We start from the raw sequence: 19,226 nt of genomic DNA on the forward strand, positions 1-19,226 counted from the left end.
ATATTGTAGGTGAAAGTTGTTCCCAATTTGGCCCCGCTGTCAATAATTCACCAGGGATGTACCACATGTGAAAGGATTTTCCTTCCATTTGTTCGGAAAAGATGGAACGAATTTTGGGACGTCTCGACGCATTCTCTTATGATGTTATCTCCATGTTTAACCAACCAGATTTTGGTAGAAAATGCGTATGCCGATACGATACAGGCACTGCGATTCCTTCGTCTAAGGCTGAATGTATTAGGGAATCGTGCCTTCTCTATTTCTATAGGCCCGTTCTGATCAGCTTTCAATACGCACACACAGTTTTCAGTCCTTAACTGGATAATATCTTAATGTTATTTGACTTCGCTACGACTGAGCAAATCAGGTAAATATGGTGAAATGGGATGAGAAAATTCATTTGTTCCAACGTATTTAGCAATTTGTACGCCCTGAATGGGGGATAATAATATTAAATGACTCAAACTATATAACAGGCGTGCAGGGTACACAAGTACATGTTCTACACTTAATGCAATATTCCAACACGCCATGATCTCGAGAGTAATATCTTGAGTCTGTTTAGTCGAAAGAAAAATCTAATCTTATTAATTCAGTTCCCATTCGGGACCTTTGACGCGTTTGACCTGTTGTAGCCACTCACTTCTTGACTAGTAATAAAACCTGACTGGTTTATGGTGGTGGCAAACGATGGTGTCGAGCTGCTTTTATTATCTATTATTAGTGATTAAGCCTCGACAGAGACACTACGACTCATTTTATTAAGAAATAAAACGGGAAAGGCAAACGTTGTCCTAGAACTCCTTAAATCTCGTATCGAGCCTTTTAATCAAATTCCTTTATTTTCAGCAGAACCGTAAACGCAAACGGTGTGCAGTTCATTTAACTGAACAAAAAATATTTGCATGATGAATGTTAGATTTACGATGGCCATAAAAAATAATTAATTATTCGCGGTTGCCAAATTTAGTTAAGTCGGCAATAACTCTGCGAGGGCCATCACGAAACAACAAAACGGAGAAATTCTATTAACATATTTAAATTCCTGGAGCTTTTTTTAGATAAGAATACAGAATTTCATTACGATAGCGAGCAGGTCCTGGACAAATGTTTCGATTTTTCATATTTCAAAAGGACTAAAGAAATTTTTAATGCGGGGCTAAATAAAGGCCTCTATTTTAAAAATTCAGCCCGTCCCTCGATATTCTTAACATTCCGCAAATAATTCGTGACTGGAGTCGTCGTTAATAATGAAAAATATGATCGATAAGTCAGGTCGCAAATTCTGATCGACTCATATGTCAAGTGTCAGTCGGCAGTCGAGCACGCTCCGAGAAATTAAATCGAGTCTGTGATAAATCAGGATTGGAGCGATGCCCTATCAGAGACATGCCTTGCGACTCTGATGGCCTAACGTGTTTGAAAATATTGCGCCATTAGATGAGATGTTTATAACTCAATTTCGGGTAATTTAAATTCGCATAAACAATCTATCTCGAACGGGGTCGCTTTTAAAATATGAACGTACCCTCGTAGTACAACTAGATGCAAATTGCACGGCCCTCCCTGTAGACCAGAATGAAAAATGCGATACGATGCCATTCACGCTTTTCCCCCTTGCACTACTCATTATGAATGTATCAACATCACGTGAGGCCACGTACACACGATAGTAATTAAAGTAAAACGTAAACCGTAGCTCTAGTCGATAACGACAACCAATAGCGGCCAAGGAATAATAACACGTTGGTAGTGGTGTAAATGTTACTCGTACTTGTGGGCAGCGAGAAATTGGGCACTTTAAAAAATCAATGAAATGTCCCTACACACAAATTGATTATGTATTAACATTTCAGGAATTGTTCCAATTCTTGAAATTGGTGAATTTACAAAAAACGAGATCCCCATATTTGCTTAATATAATTACAAATTAATTTCCCAAAATGACATTTCATTTTTGTACCATTTGGAATTGGGAGTTTGAAAACATGCACAGAATTTATGTATTATGTCGCCAAAATGTTGTTTATTCTTCAAGTGAAGTATCACTTCATTGCCATGGCCTCTGACGAGCTGACAAGCGGCAGATAAAGTTATTATCTCCGCTGACGAACGGCAGATAAAGTAAACTAGCTAAATCATTTAAATTCCTAACTCAAATTTTAACAAATTCGTTTCTGAATCTGACACATTGAAAACTGAAGTGAATAAATAAGATTTAATCAAGAAACTTGTACCTACTTACAAAATCTATCCAAATTAAAACGGGTTGACAGACGAATAATTATTTAAAAAAAATTTGTTCACAGCGTTGTTTATAATTATCTACTAGTCATAGTCATAGTAACGCTTTCCAAAACGAGCTACATTAATTTATCAGTCTATCCAATCTTCTACCTTAAAATAACTCCTGGACATTTGAAGAAAAGATAGTAACTAAATATGTTATTCGGAGCAAACATGGTTTTATGTGCTTTGGCCTTACTTAGTTCGGCAGCCTCAGCAATAATATAACATAATGTGCTATTATTTTACAGGTAAACAGGAAATGGGAGAATAAATATCATGTTAAAATGTTTTAGATTCCTAGAATCACTTGGGAGATGGTGGATCAGCAATAGATATTTATGCATTAAGGGAGATATGAACATGATTTTTCCCTGAGGTTGACGTGGTTATAATCCGAGGGCCTTTGGCCCGAGGAATTATAAGTCAACCTAGGGGAAAAACATGAATATCTCCCGTGGTGCATACAATATTTTATTTTTTAGTCTCTACTTAAAAGTTAAAACTTTCTTAAAAATATTTTGCAGGGAAAATTGCGTGAATATGTGGTTGCTATAGTTTCGTTCTCATTAGTTTGTTGTCAACAATGTGGAGGGCGAAAAAATTTGACAAATCCCAAGGGAGTTATGAGGTGTTTTTCATAATGTGTATCTATGACGAAAAGAAACAATATCGTATTAGTAAAAAATAAAAATCATTACAATCATTTAAAACCAAAACAAATGTATCTAAACGGATATGGGTGTTACTTCAGATGGTATTTTTATGCTTTTTATTTCTGGAACAATGCAAATTGGGATTCACTAAAAAATTCTATACCTAAATACAGGGTGTTTGGGGATAAGGTAACAAACTTCTCCTTTGTAAAGAAATAGACAAAATAAAACTTTTATTCTAGTAACATTTTTTAGTATGTGTTACAATTTTCTAGTAATCATTTTTTCAATTTGAAGAACTACTGTGTGGGATCCACCATTTCTAAATTATAAAGGCGGCAGCTAAGCCATTTTCCTTTACAAATCTTTATTAGCTTGGTTTTAATAATTACAGATATGATCAGTGGCTCTCAAACAGTGGAAACAGAGTTTAGTCAGTTTAGTTCAGCATAATAAAAAAAGCAAATTGAAAAAATGTCACTAAGAAAAATTGTTCATTTAATCTAGCTGTGCATCTAAGAAAAGTTTGTTACCTTAAACACCAAACACCCTGTATAAATAAAATCAACTTCTACGAAAAAAATAGAAAAAGAACTACAAAAACAAATGGTTAATTTTCTGCAAGGGAAATAGGAACTAAACAATAATTTGAAAGTCACCAAAACGAGATAATTTTACCCTCGAATCACAAATTACTTTGTTCCTCTCAGAGTTTCCTATTTTCATTTCATTGTTGAACCATTCACCATTGGAACGAAAAAACTTTCAGTGCACCATTTAAAATTGAGAGGAGAAAATTTCAGAAAGACCATAAGTTAATAATTAAAATTAAGTAACCTACTTCAATTAATTAGTGTTATTAATTCATCTTCAAAGAGAACTTTCTATATATTTCTTGCCCCAATTAAAATTATGCAAACCGAACAACATTTTTATATGATTTTTTAAAATACATATATACATAGTTAAATAAAGTTGGCGTTGAAGAGTCGATTGTGAACGCGTCATGGATTACGGATCACGGATTAGCTGTTTAAATCTAACCTCACTTTTTGCATTAAGTATTTGTGTTTTTACTCTGCAGACTGACGAGTGATGCGTTCACAATCAACTTTGCAACGCCAACTTGGAGGAGAAATTTAAATGAACACCCGTTATGACTTGTGTGGTAAGAATAACAATACGGAAAGAGAAAAACTTCGGGGGTGAGTCTATGTATTGAGAAGTGTTACTCTTTGTGGACGAGTATGACTCGGTTATTGTAAATAAATACGAGTATATTGCAAAGCAAGAAGGTAAGAAAAGAAGATCTGAATAAAGTTATATTGCTTTATTTGTGCGTCTTAAATGCTACTGTGATAATGGTAAGTATATCACACTGTCATTATTTCGAGATTTCTACGGAAGCATAATTTTATAAAGCAGCACGGTTCAGTAGAGCAAAAACTTGGCGAATTATTGAAGTCATTTTTCGAATGAGGAAAGACAAAATTATTCTTTAAAGCATATTGATGCATGTCTGCCAAGTATGATATATAGAATTTGCATTTTCTTTGTTAACCGTTTAGAAGGAAAAGAACTTTGAAGTCTAGAAACGCATCGTTCCGGGTGGTAAGATAAAGAAAGAATTTGATATTGAAAGAAATTTAAGATTATTTAAGCTCATCTAAATGCATGTACGAATATTGTCATTCATGTTCTCACAGGAGTTACGTTCAGCCGTGAATGCACTTTTACAACTGCGAGTTCTGCAGGTGAAGAAGGAAAGAGTGTAAAAGGAACGGATGAAAAGCTAAGTAAACGAAGGAAGAAAAACGACGACACGTAGATCTTTTGATGTTTAAAAAGGTACCTACCGAGTGAAACTTATGCAAAGGTCATCTCGCGATGCCCTGTTGGATATCAAAAGAAAGAAATATAATAAGGTATGTAATTCAAGGCGGCAAAGTAAATGGACGTGAGATAGCAACTTGAAAATGCAAAAATATATTAGCATTATGAGAAGTGTAAAAAAAACTGTTACTCAACAATTGATTAGTATTGATTTCAAATTAATTTAATTAGTTTTCAAACTCTGTGATAACTGTTATTTTGACATTAAATAACGTAAAATAAAGCACTATGTACTCGTAATGTACGAGTAAATGCACAATTGTAATAGTTATTTACGTATAAAGGGCTGGAAGTGTAAGATTACACCCGCGGCCAAAATTTGAGACCCGACGAAGGAGCACCTTTATTTGGTTAAGGGTGTAATCTACTTCCGGCCTGAGGTGCGTACAACGTTTTACGCACGATTGCATTAACAAACACATAATACACACAATAAATTTAGGTTTTTTTAATTCCAAAAAGAAAAATGCTACCTCAGTTAAGGTTGCTATGTGTTTTATGCGTTTTCTTAACAACGAGCCTTACTTTACAATTTACAGCCCGTTTGCTTTGGTTTACAGCCGCCGGCCCTGTAAAGTTACTTTACCGCCCGCCAGATGTAAAATTAAAGTTTCGTTCATGGTAACTAAGATGTAAACTAACTTTTCTAACGCAGTTGTGGGTAAAATATCGAAAACTTCTTATTAAAATTATTGAAAATGAAAACCACATTTCAAGCCTTGCTTTTTACATGTCCCTCAAATGTTAAAAAGACACCAGAACTAAACCCCCTAGTTTTAAGCGAACACCCAGTATAACAATGTTTACATACTTTCCATAAAATGAGGTAATCTTTAGAGTGTGTAAATATTGATTTTTTACAAGATTTGGGACGTCTGTATGCGATTTTTAATTATTTGTATCTACTGTTGAGTGATTACAATTGTATGGACCAAAAATGGGTTATTTAAAAAATAATGCACTTTTAGACCATTTTGGGCATTTTTAACAATATATCAAGGATGATTTTTTGAAGTGCCCAATTGCTGGTGATCCGAATAACACTTACGCTACTACTCACGTTCGCCGGTTCTTCGATGGCGCGATGAAGTGGAAAAAGCGGATGACACTCACAGATAAGGAAGGAAACTGTTTCTCAAACAATCACAGAAACAATTTCTAAAACGTCGAGAGACGTTTAATCCAATCTCATTGCTAATTTAACATCCTAGGCGGCGTAGCAAAAAATCGTCGCGTTTAAACGGTTTTTTCACGTTTTGAGTCCGTTTACACGTTCGTGACAGGGCGATTTAACGATATGATGACGTATCGCTCACGGCTACTAGATTTGAATGCGACTGACTTTCCATATTTGATTGCCGCCACGACATAGCTCCAAATTTCATTCTTCATGATGATTATTTCATTAACAATTGTTTAAAAAGAGTGATTTCCACAATTGAAAAAGTGTGACCAACTTAAAAGGATACGTCAGTGCAAACAGTCCCACCACCATAACGAATGTGAAGCGTTGATGTCGCGGTGACGTTTGATATAACTTTTTTCATTTATTTTCAACTTATTGTTTTGACATTCTTGGGACCTTCAATTTATTACACAGATGTTACTGCTGTCTCTGTATGTATAAGTGACTAAATATTTCCTCAAATTGTGATTAATATAATATGATTATCCTGTTATCAGCTGCATATCTACGTAAAAATAAAAGCAATCTACATTGTTTAGAAAAAAATAATTTAACCTAAATTCATTTTAAGAATTAGCAATACATACAAAATGTATAACTTCAAATGAAATAATCATGTGCAGTATTAAGACCACTTAACATGTTGGGATGTGAAAATAATTATCTTTTATCATTGCCATAACTGAACAGACAGTTAACATTATTATTCAAGCTGAATTTCATGATATATTCGGGTGTTGTTACCAAATAATAACGAGCAAGTAGATAATTACGTGAAGCAATAACAACCCCCAAATCCCAGTCCAACTTCTGCTGTTACTTAAATAATTTATACTGTTACTTTCGAACTAACCAGGAGATTTAAGGACAATAAGGCAAGTCCCTCTAACAGATGTTTTATATTGGGGGTTAAACTTTGGTATGAATTACATAATATTAAATAATCAACCTAGGTTCCGAAGGTACAGTAAGGTAACCTTCCGTTTGAGTTTCTTTTCTGTTTTTCACGGGAACTGTTACTCGGAGTACAAAAATAAAAACACTTTCGAGTTGAGATATAAACTAAGATATCCGTATTCCATGTCCCTCTTGCAAATTAATTTGACCTGTTAGGCGGTTTCTCAAAAAGTTAAGTGTCGCATAATACGCTTGTTTCATTTTCAGTGGTTCCCCTTTGTAACGAAGCTAGAAATGATCTATGATTGATTAGTGATTGCTAAGGAACTTGAATTTCTTATTTTTGATTTATAGTGATGTCTTGGCTAGAAAACGAATTTGTTACATTAAATATAAAAAAAAGAAAAGTTTAGTTTATTCTCAATTTTCATGTCAAATGAAATCAAATATCGGTTAGGATAATGATAATGATAATCATTGCTTATTACTTTTTGGTTGTTGAACGATTCTATTGATCCGATAACGATTGGGATAAAGTAAAACATTCCGATAGTCCGGCCAATAATTTCTGTTATTGTGGCATATTTCCACGTTGTCTTGAAAGAATTCAACACACGAGGACATATTACATAATAACACTCACCTTCCTGCGACCACAGCAGAGCATATTGCGCGTGCGCGAACGACCGGATGTGATCTTCGAGCGCGCCAATTTCCGCCACTGCATACCAGATTAGCTCTGGGATGTCGTCCTGAAAAATAACAACCATATCCATTATTATACAAAGGACGCACGCTGGCCGCTGTACAATCAGGATGATTGATGGTGGCCGCGAATTTCGCATTAAAACCATTTTTTAAAAACACCTGTTTGATACTGTCCAACACAATCAATTCAAATTTCATTTCGCTCCAGATTAGAACACTGCATTATTGCCGTATCGATTCGGCCGCAGGCGCTGCAGGAAGTTTCACTCCTTTTTGAAAGTCGCTCGGCCATGAAGATAGTTCGACGTGGACAATTGGAGACGCGTGAAATGGTTCCGAAAGCGTTTCAACACGTGTAAGGACTATTAGAATGGCCGATAAACGCATTCGCCGAAATCATAATAAAATAGAATAAATTTAGCGAAGGAATCTCCCACAAGTTTTATTCGAAAGTACGGATTTGTAGGATTTTCGGGACCCGATAAGGGTCAAAATCCATTGTGTTTATTCTGTTTACGGAACAATTACATTGTATGGCTCCTATAGAATTGTCTAGCATTTCTTAGAAGAAAAGATAGGTATAACAAAACACCGATCTAATCATTGTCACTCCCTTTTTCTTTACTAAAAAAAAATAAATTTTAGAAAACACCCATTGTTATAGTGTGACAAGAGAAAAGTGCATTTTTTTTTCATTTCGAGTGTAATAATTACATGATAGGTAATTACTATTTTCTACTCCTATTATATAATAATGTATTTATTAAATTGTTTTTCATTGGATAACAGAATTCATTACTCACGGCCCGTTGAATAATAATTTCAAAACTAGTTTATGAAGTCCAATCGCAAATTTTAATGCAGTGGTATCAAGTATACAATATAATAATTTTAAAACGTCAGTTTCAGTTTGTCTAATAATGAAACTTATTTATCAATTTCTCTTCATAGTCGTAGAAAAAGTATAGTATTCTATTCGCGGATAACGGCTATTACTCGCTCGGTTGAAATACCCCACTCGCCTGCGGCCCGTGACATAAAATCAGTCTCACGAGTAATTGAATAATATATGTACTATTTTTGCCTCGCTATTAATTATTAATAATTCTTTCCCCAGACAAGTAGAGAATGTGTGTTCCTTAACTTTAATGTGCGTTACATATTTTAATATTAAAAAATACTATAATTTCACGCTTTTTGAAAAAATTATATGCATATGCATGCCATATATTTGTGCTTCTGATCTCGACGAAAATTTCATAATTCAAAAATCAATATTTTTCAATTTACAATATTTTCTTTTCTTTGAATCTTCAAAAAATTAAAATACTTTCAACGCTCCATATCAGTAAAATTTTCGTTAAAAAATGATACAAATATGTAATGTGATATTATTTAAAAATGTTCAAAGAACTAAGTACATTTTTTCTTTTGTCTTTAGCAATACACAAGTTATTAAGAAACATTTTTGTTTACGCAATTAATCAATTATTCTTATAGAAGAAGACAATTTAATGTGAGTACGCTTGATATCAAAATCTATTATCGTAGCATCAGTGTTTCTATTTTCTGAAAGATGACAAAGTAATGAAAATATGATTGTTACATTTATTTTGAATTAACGTTAAATCAAATAGTGAAAACACAGAGCTTGGTAGAATTGGTTTTGAGAAAACCAGTCTTGGCACAAAACAATTTTATGATTTTATAAGCGTTATTCGATGGGATTTTTAATTATGTTTCCTTTGATGTCACGGTTAAACGACAATTTAACATTATTTTGCTGATTTCCCTAGTGGCGTCGCTACAAAAAGGTTCGAGTTTGTGTCCTTTTCAGTAATTTCTTTGTAGTCCACATTTGCTTTGATGAATTTTTGATAACGTATCCATCCCGTGATTAAAATTCCCGTGTACCAGCGTACAAATTGATCTAACGGCCGAATCGACTCGAGAAGTACCATCGTATGACGGACCAGCCGTATACATTACCATATTTTAACTCCCTTTTGTTCTTGCATGAACACCGTCATGCAAAATATCCTTAAATTTCTTGTCTGTCAATGAAACCGGACTTAATAATAGATTTCATCGGAGGTACGTGCGGCAATTAAAAAAACGAAAAACAAACAAGAATTTATGGGCGACAGAAAAAACTCCACTCGGTCACGTCATTCGGACAATAAAACGATTTAAATATCTTAATTAGTTTAAATTTGATTAAATTTTATCGGAACGTGGCCGTGTAAGATTAATAAAATGGCTTTCAGGGGGCGACTAATAATGAACTCGGGAACGGAAAACGGAACCATTTTGACATCTGAAATATGAATGATGAAGTTCCGTTTTTGTTTAGTAAACGGCCAGTGTGAACTCTCAATAATTAAAACAGTAAAGTTAGGTATTCTAATTTTAGATTTAAATTAAAGTTGCATCATTAATCAATTTGGGGCTTAATTATGCATCAACTTAAAAGTCACATTACTACCGACGTAAAAATTTATTAAAAAGGAGAAAATTAACTTTACCGCCGGAATAATACCGGTGAAAATTAATATCGATCGGTGAGTAATGATCAGGTATATACATTTTTTAAATCGTGTTTTTTCAACAATAATGGTGTCTACAATCGTGTAAACATGCCCAAATGAAAAGCTTTTAGCATAATAGCAGACATCCATTTCAGGCAGCAGCAGAAAGTGTTAGGTTTTACCGCATCCTAACAATTTACAAACATTACACCGCAAACTGTTTCAAGCTTTGAAATACGAATAAAATGTCGTCGTTATAACTGAATAGGAAGACGTATTCGTTGATCGATTCCATTAAACGCGAAATTTTTTCTAACCCTTAGTCTTGAATAAATTGGAAATAAAAACAAAATACACAGACACGTGTCCCATTACTAAAAGAGTGTGCAAATAAAACGTTCCCACTCGATATTTCCAGGGAGATCTGAGCACGGGATGTCCTTTGATCTTTATTAAATGACCCGAATCCAAGCAAGAGCACTTTTCAGTAAATTCCTTTAAAAGTGGAGTCAAGTTTTTACATCGAGTGTGATTTAACTCTTTACTGGGATTCACAACTTTTTAACGATCGTCAATAAATAACAGGGCCCAAGATTATAAATTCATCGTTTCATTCAGTTTCTATATAAAGAGGTGGTAGGCGTCCTCCGTTAATATTAACTCTGACATTTTCCGGGGAACAACTGACCAGTGACCATTGACATTTTTCGTAAGCACGTAAGCTGATTTATTTGATTTTTATACGAAAATTAAAATCGCACGCTTCGTTCATTACGAGTTTTCCTTGCAACTGAACACATTTTACAACCAGATAAATAAAGTAGATAATGAATGGATATTGTAGATCTTGAGCTAGCATAAAAATAATCGGGCCTACCGCTTTTACACAATCGGAAGATCAAAAAGCGATTATGTGCTGGAAATACATGGAAGTCAGCAATTACAGCAAATTGTCATGAAATACAATAGATGTGCTTTCTTCGTAGCTGAAACTGAATAAAAATTGTAGAGTAAATCAGGTTTTCATTAATGATGAGTTACTGGAAGCAAAGAAAGTTGCAAATTCTCAAAATGATGCAAAAAATAACAATATACAGGATTATTCACGTAAGATGACGAGCCTGACCAGGTGAAAATGCAACCCAAAATACATTTTAAAAAACATACATTGTGTTTTGGTGTTTAAAAATTAAATTAGAAATTCAAGTAGGTATTCTACATATTTGACAGAACCGACATGATCCTACTTACCCATTACTTTTAATTGCTTATTATTATTGCTAGTGCGGCGTATTCTGGAACTGCTAAATTTTAAAGGGCGTTAAATTAAGTTGTCATATCAATGACCAATCAGGACATGAAATTTTACATTTTAAACGACGTTAAAATTTTAACGCCCCTTTAAAAATTACAGAATACGCCCCATTAAACAAGGCGGTCTCAAGTTACAGGCCAGGACACTGGCTGTGTTGCCACATTCCCTGTTAGGCCATTCCATGACCTACGATGTTCCTTAAATTTTGAAACTAATTCGACATTGAAAATAAATTTTGACAAGTCCTTGGTCAAATTCGTCAAATTGAATTAAAATAGTTATTTATTTAACGAGTTCGTGTGTAATTTGGGCTTTTTTTGGCATGAGTGAGCCAGTTTAAAACTCGAGTGAAACGAGAGTTTTAAAAGTCCACGAGTGCCAAAAAAAGCGCAAATTACACAAGAACGAGTTGAATACAACGTTTTTTTGTTCGACGAGCCCCCCCGAAGGCTCCAAATGGGAACAGATATCAATGGGAACAAAATGAAGCGACTTGTGCCAAACGAGGTGCCAATAACTTCTAATTACGAAGAAATTACATTTTGGGAAGATCTTTTGGCTTTAAAAACGAATATTGAAATGAAACTAGGAAGTAAGTTACAAGAAATGGGGTGGGATTTAGACAATGGGGATAACAAAATTGTTATATTTAAATTGGAAATGCCCACCTCACGTTAGTTTATAACCAAGCAGTTTCAATAGCCCGCGCAGAGCATCTGAAATATTTTATCAGTAATAGTAATGAGCACCGTTATTTTTCTGTCCCCCGGGTGGTTTTAAACTATACAACGTGTCTCAGAAATAAGTACACTAATTTTAATCAGTGACAGTTCTCGTCAAGAACAACAAAATTTGTATGTATCATTTTTTCGAAATATAATTTTCATTTTAGTATTTTTCCCCCCATATACAGGGTGTTTCTGAAATAAGTACATTAATTTTAACTGGTAATAGAACTCATCAAAAGGAACAACTTTTCTCTCTGCCATTTTGGCGAAAAACGTTGCGTAATGGCTTAAAAAAATAGGAAAGATCTTCCTAAAACCGTTCATAGCTCCAAAACTAAGCTACCTAAAAACGTGAAACAACCAGATTCTTACGAAGTGGATTTTTTGCTATACGGGTAGATTTCTTTGAAATTCGATTTCTGCGTTAAAACAGGTTTTCTTGATGAAATGGACGTTTTTTTCATATTAGCGCTGATCTCAATTAGCCATTGCAGTATTTAGTGGCGTAGGGTCATTTTAGTGAAAAATCTCTCCAATTTTTTTTGGAATTAAACATCGTTTTTCGGCAAAATGGTAAATAGAAAAGTTGTTCCTTTTGACGAGTTCTCTTACCAGTTAAAATTAATGTACCTGCTTATTTCTATTACACGTTGTATTAACGAACTGTCTATTTACTCGCATTTTCTAGTTATTTGACCCAATGACAGTGACCGTGAAATAATACTTTTTGTAAAATCAACGCAAAACATTGGGTTTTTAAAATACAGTTTTTCCCCTCTGCGGCCGAAGTGTAGTTTTAGTTAGTTTTGTCTGACTCCACAAGGCAAATGTTTACGTCTTGATTCTGTAATTTAAGCTAAAATTTTGTGAAAATGGCGAGTTTATTTTCGAGTAGTGAATCTACAGATAGTGTGTTGGTGTGTGGTGAACCGTCGGGGTGCTCCGCGAGTCTAGAAAATTTCCGTGCTACTTCTTGTGGGGGTACATGAAGGACTTGGTATATTCGATCCCATTTGACACAATTGAAGTTTTAAGAAAACGGGTGGAAAATGCTGTGAAAACAATTTGCAATAACAGAAGAATGCTGGAAAATGTGGAAGCGAAGAATCATTTCGTCGGCGCCTTCATTATTGTATTGACAATAACGGCGGTCACTTTGAACACTTCTTGTAATGCTTAGTAATTGGTTGCTCTAATTACTTCGTGAGAATTTGTACGGATTAATAGACTAATTTCAGGAGACATTTTATTATTATTTGGGTATGGGCGCTTCATTAGGGTCAGTTTAAAATATTTATTATTAAAATTGTTTTCATTTAATATCTACCATATGATTCTCTTTTTTCTCTTCCACCCTTAGGTTACAGCAACGGGCGCAGCAATTAGCCGCTGTACTTAAGTTCGCAAGAAACAAGTGAAAGTTTTCTTTCATTTGTTTTTTGTTCTTCGCTTATCGGCAACGGCGAAGCAAATAATCCCCATAGGCGGGTAACGAAATTTGTGCCAAATCTTTCAATAATTTTAATTGGATAATTATAAGCTATAAGGTTTAAGAAAAGTTCAGTCTTGAAGCACGAATTCAAGATTAAAAAACGAGTGGCATAGCCACGAGTTATTTGAAAGAATGAGTGCTTCAAGATCTTATGAAACGAGTTTTTTATACTATTTTTTGTAATTTGCCCTTTTTAAGCCGTTTTTAAACAAAAATATTTACTTTCCTCGATTTAGGGATTTTTGTGGCGGTTGATAATGTCTTAATTTTAAAAGTGAACATTTGATCAAGTCTTTAAAGTCACCTTTTGTTTTATCCAAATTCTGTCACAAAACATGAATATGGAAGATAATCTTTCATGTACGCCCGCTGAAATACGTGAAATTGCCAAAAATACGGTCTTTGCACATTTTGTAATTTAAACTGACACGCATGACGGATCAAGCTATGCCAACCTAAAAATTTTCGTAAAATGTTCCGTGAAATAATGGCTATAAGGACATCCCAGGTGATGACGTCGCGTTCGTTAATATGTCTATTAGAGAATCAAAATGGAGGCAAATTACAAAAATATATTTAAATATATTGTTGCTATTAACGAGTTCTATTACCAGTTAAAATTTATGTAGTTATTTCTGAGACACGTTGTATATTACAATTCGATAACGCATTTTTGAACTGTCGTAAAATTAGATCACTCATATTTGACAAATGCAAATACAATAACAGGTTTAGTGGATTTCGAATTTTTTCACTAAATGTTGGTGAAGCAGTGTTGCCAGACTGTGGTAGGCCATTCCATAGCATACTGTCTTTGGTCAGTATCATGGCCTGGTAGATGAAGATCGCCTTGTATTAAATCATATTTTGTTGAGAGAGGTATTTTTCTGTCAGAACTTGACATTCATTAGGCTGACGTTAAAAGCTATCTATGTTTTATGTGCATTATGATAATACGGTGTGATCAAGAATTACTGAATCTGTTGGTAACAACGAAATTTGTCAAATTTGAAATTTACCATGAACGATTCATTTTTGTAATAATCTACGAGTAAATATAACTGACATAACCAAAACTGTTCAATATCGTCTCAAGTTAAAAAATCCCGTCAGTGCCAATTACGAGACAAAAAACACCAGTACTTTTCAATTGTTTCATTGCCAAGAGAGTAACAGACTCAGTCATTGTTGATCACGGTGTATAATACGGATCAAGATAGCTTTATGAATTGTATCATGAGCTCGATCATGGGTTATTTTCACCTGGTCAGGCTCGTCATCTTACGTGTATAATCCTATATGTAATGTACAGGGTATTTCACGAGTGATGATGAGCCCGGCGGAATTGAAAATGCAACCCACAATACATTTGCAAAGCAAACCTGGATGTTGTCCGCGTCCACATCCAGATTTGCTTTGCAAATGTATTGTGGGTTGCATTTTCAATTCCGTCGGGCCCATTATCACTCCTGACATATCCTGTATTTGAAAAATTCTTCGGGAAATTTCCCATAGATTAAGGTAGGTACGACATCAATTTTTGTTCTTTTTGAAACCACGTGTTGTTTTTAAAAATTACAAAGATTCAGTGTACTACACAAGAGTCTTTTACGTAAAATTTTGTTACAAAAAATTGTTAATTTTGAGAAAATGAAAAGTTTGTGGATGAATCAAAATTGTCGTTTGAAGGGTGCGTTTGGAGGATGCAAAAAATTGGAAATTTCTGTTTATCCAGCATGACAAAATTGAAGAGAAATTATTAAAATCAAGGGTGGTGCTCTGTAAATTTATTCGCCAAGGGATCGCCAATAAAAACAAGGAGTTGCAGAAGGGCAGCCTTAATTTAATATTAATAAAAAATTACTTTTGGCAACGCATCACTGCGACAACAAAGGAAACCCAGAAAGAGAATATTCGATCTTGCTTCGTCAATTTATCGTAGACTCTGAAATTACAGCCTCTTAGTCCGGTATTTAGGCGAAATTCCGGCCAAATTAGTGCGAACCTAATTACTTAAAAACGTTAATAAAACATGTGCTATCCTGTGCTTCGGCTGTAAAACGCTACGTCATTCCGGTTTAAATTTTAAAGTGACTGAAATTACACGTGTGTGGAGCGAGTGCTCTAAAGCCGCTGGCGGAAAATTGCAAAATTCATTACGAAAGAATTTACGACCGAAAATAGTTGAAATTTCGGAGCCTCGTAAGAAATAAATTTGATTAATCCCGCTATTATCCACAAGCTTCCCGTATTTATTCTCCTTCCAGATTACACAATTTGTAACGCATTTGCAATAATAACTCCTACATGTGCTCACTGTGAAAACTAATTACTTTGATAATAACCAAGCTGTAAGCCAGCTGAAGTCTTTGTGCGAGACTTTATAGTATTAGATTGCAAATTTAATTTTATTGTGGCGCAAATTGCAATCTGTAACTGATGTGATTTGCACAAAGGATGCAAACGGTGCCATTGCGAAAACGAAAAAGGGCTCGCATTTCAAATTTCTAATGGAAAATGGCTGTTTCTGCTCCGTCTACTCGAAGTGCATCCTGTTAAATTTTTGATATCGAGCCAAGTGGCAAAGTAGAAAGACTTTGGGGCGGCGTAAACTGCAGGGATGGTGTTTTAAATGATAACCTTTTTTAGGACACTATAAAATACCTTCAACCCTACATAAAATTCCATCCGGCTCCCATATTTTAAGCTCCTGGCTTCGACAATTTAAGGGTTGTGGCGTTTCACCCTTTTAGACGCCACTCCAAGTTGCAATGCGCCCCAATTTTGTTGGCAAATTTTTTCTTTGAGCTGCGACTCTCATCAGGAATGAAGGTTTGCTCTCTCACGTCAGCGACATCAGAAATCGGGACTATCTGAAGACACTTTTGCTCTCAAAAGACGCCGTGTTTGTCCAATATTTTATCAATTTTCGTCGTATTTGATTAAGCAATTTACGAGACACGCGCATTTGAGCAAAAGCATTGCCAAGCATCAATGATCGCCTGAAAACCTATAGATTTACCATACTCGACGTGTTTTACAAAATCTGAGTAGAGATAAAATGAAAATTCTGCGGACGAGATGAAAATTCGACCGATGGGTTTGATAAAATGATGATAAAGTAAATAATTTCGGTTTTTCTGGGGGGACAGTAGAGTCGACTCCTGAAAATGTGTTGGTTCATTTACGAGTCAAAAATCAATAGTGGAATATGGGACAGAGAAAAAATAAAAAAATGTCTCGCAGAACGGGATATTGTTTTTTTCTGCTTTATTTAAGGAGGTTGTATTTTATGGCCGTAAAAGTAATGAAATCGAAAAAAGTCTGACGTATAAAATTCCTGTCCATTTCTCATTTCAGTGTTTTACAGCTCCGAATCCGCCTTTCATCTAGGATTAGGTACTAAATCCGCATATCTGATATTTTTATATTGGAAATATGTCATTTTTATAGAAAGGACGAGTGAAAAAATAGAAAAAGCTGTCCGATTTTTTTCGATTATTGAATATATCGTTAAATCCGAAAAGCGTGTGAGCCTTTCGGGAGGATGGTACGGAGAGCGTTCGTCCCGGAGGAGGGGTGCGATTTTGGCTAAAACTAGGTTATTACCTGTATGAAAGCATGATCACCTATTTTCAAATTTCTTGTTTAAGACCTTCCTGTGCCTCGTGATGAGTAAAATGGATTGCATTTCGTCCGGGATGATTTATTTGCGTAGGACCGAACAGCCTTCGAAGTGCCAGCGTTGTAGAACCTTAATCAATATTTCCAGTCTGGGTCCTACTTTATCATCATCGAATAAAAATTCCTCACGAACCACGTCACTTCACAATTACAAAACACAGAAACGCCCGAACCCCTTCCGGTGTTTCATCGACGAGTTCGCCACGATACCATTTTCCGTAACTGGGTCTTTGCTCAATGAAAAATAGCAGGAAAAATGTCGACGCGCGCTACTGAAGGACCGCACAATTCGTTAAATGAACAGAATTATCGACTTTTACGATCTTGGACGGGTTTAACGAAGCAAACTAACACTTATGACGATCTAATCAACTCCTAATTAGTTAATAATTAAGTGAAATGCGTTTAAAACGGCTTGATTTAAATTTAGAGCAGCCCCGACGGCTAGTGTACTACGGCCCCCTCCCTACTCGAGCTTTGCCGAAAGCTCGCGGACCTCCACGAAAGCTCCCCGTTAAATTATCCTGATGCGCGATTTTACATCAGGATCACTGGAAAAAAAAACACGCCGAAGCTCGCGACCGGATTTCGATACGCACAATGTTCAGGTGGATTCGGCGCTGGGGCCGTGTCGACACCGGAATTAATTTAATTAGACCACTGAAAAGTATCCCGAAAATACATTTTTATCAACCGTTCATTACGCTAATCGCCACTTCATTAGCTTAATTCAAAAAAATGAACTAGGGTGAAATTTATATTTGTATCGAAATGCTTTCAAGATTAACCTATCCACTCATTTATTCACAAAATATAAAATATTTAATACCGAATATTCTTAAGAAAATCACATTTAGTTCTCGCTTCAGTTTTCATTTCAGTAATAACTTAAACAAATAACAACTTGTTAATTTAATTCAAAGCAAAAATAATATAGCAACAAATTTAGAAACTTTATTATTCAAGTACATACATAATTATTTAAATATTTAATACACAGAAATTGGTGTACCTAACAACAGTTAGCTGCGACAACAGCAGCTTCACGTTTTAAGTTCTAAATATACTCCATACACGGACAGATTGTACGTTTTTTGACAGACACAGAGACAAGTGTCTATGCGGTAAAAAGTACAAGCGCGCTCAAAATTATGTATAACATTTCTTATATCATTCATACTCTAAGAATCAATAATTTCAACAAGAATTTATAACAATTGAAAACATTTCTACTGAACCTTCATTCGGATTGACAGCTGTAGTTCTGTAAATAACATCATATGCGTAGGATTGCTACTTGCGAGAATTAATCTGCAAGACTACAATGGTTTCCTAAATAACGTGAAACAATTGAGATGGACAGTTTAGTATTTTTCATTGCGTTATGTTTTGGAACTAGAATTTAAAAACGTGCAATCAGCGTACGGACTCTTTCTCAAGTAGTCTTGATGTTTTGTTGTAGGTTAAAATCACGAGAATGTGGAGGTCCACGTCCCTTTTTTGAACATATTTTTATTTGTTCAGATAAAAGCTTTCGATTATTATTTTACCCAAATAAATAACGAATTGGTATTATTTTGTCAAAATGTTTTACCAAATTATCCTGTAAAATCTCAATAAATGGATATGCTTGTATGTTTGTTTCATTTTGTATGTTTTATTTTTGCATATCGATAACGCTGAGGAGTGAAGTTGTTAGAAAATCTGATTTATACAGTCTGATTTGAAAGTTGTGTAGATATTTCAACCTGAGGTAGTACAATCGCGGCCATCCAAAAGTGAACGATAGCTTGCGAAAATTTCCGTATTTTTCGTTAGATTAAATCAGGCTGTATTCATTGGCGTTCGTGCAG

General features: G+C 34.8%; 1 protein-coding gene across 5 annotated transcripts in view; it reads right to left on the reverse strand.

Moving 5' to 3' along the window:
• RhoGAP100F (Rho GTPase activating protein at 100F) overlaps positions 1-17,827 on the reverse strand; it is a 46,238-nt gene extending 28,411 nt beyond the window's left edge. For all 5 annotated transcript variants that reach the window (XM_069042036.1, XM_069042037.1, XM_069042034.1 and 2 more), the window contains exons 1-2: positions 17,299-17,827; positions 7,562-7,670 (exon numbers count right to left, since the gene is read on the reverse strand). In XM_069042036.1, the coding sequence (XP_068898137.1) occupies positions 7,562-7,645 (84 nt within the window). In that variant the 5' untranslated portion in view covers positions 7,646-7,670; positions 17,299-17,827. The remainder of the gene's footprint in view (positions 1-7,561; positions 7,671-17,298) is intronic.
• Between the last annotated feature and the right edge of the window lie 1,399 nt (positions 17,828-19,226).

Source organism: Tenebrio molitor, chromosome 3, assembly GCF_963966145.1.
Source record: "Tenebrio molitor chromosome 3, icTenMoli1.1, whole genome shotgun sequence".
Classification (NCBI taxonomy): Eukaryota; Metazoa; Arthropoda; class Insecta; order Coleoptera; family Tenebrionidae; genus Tenebrio; species Tenebrio molitor.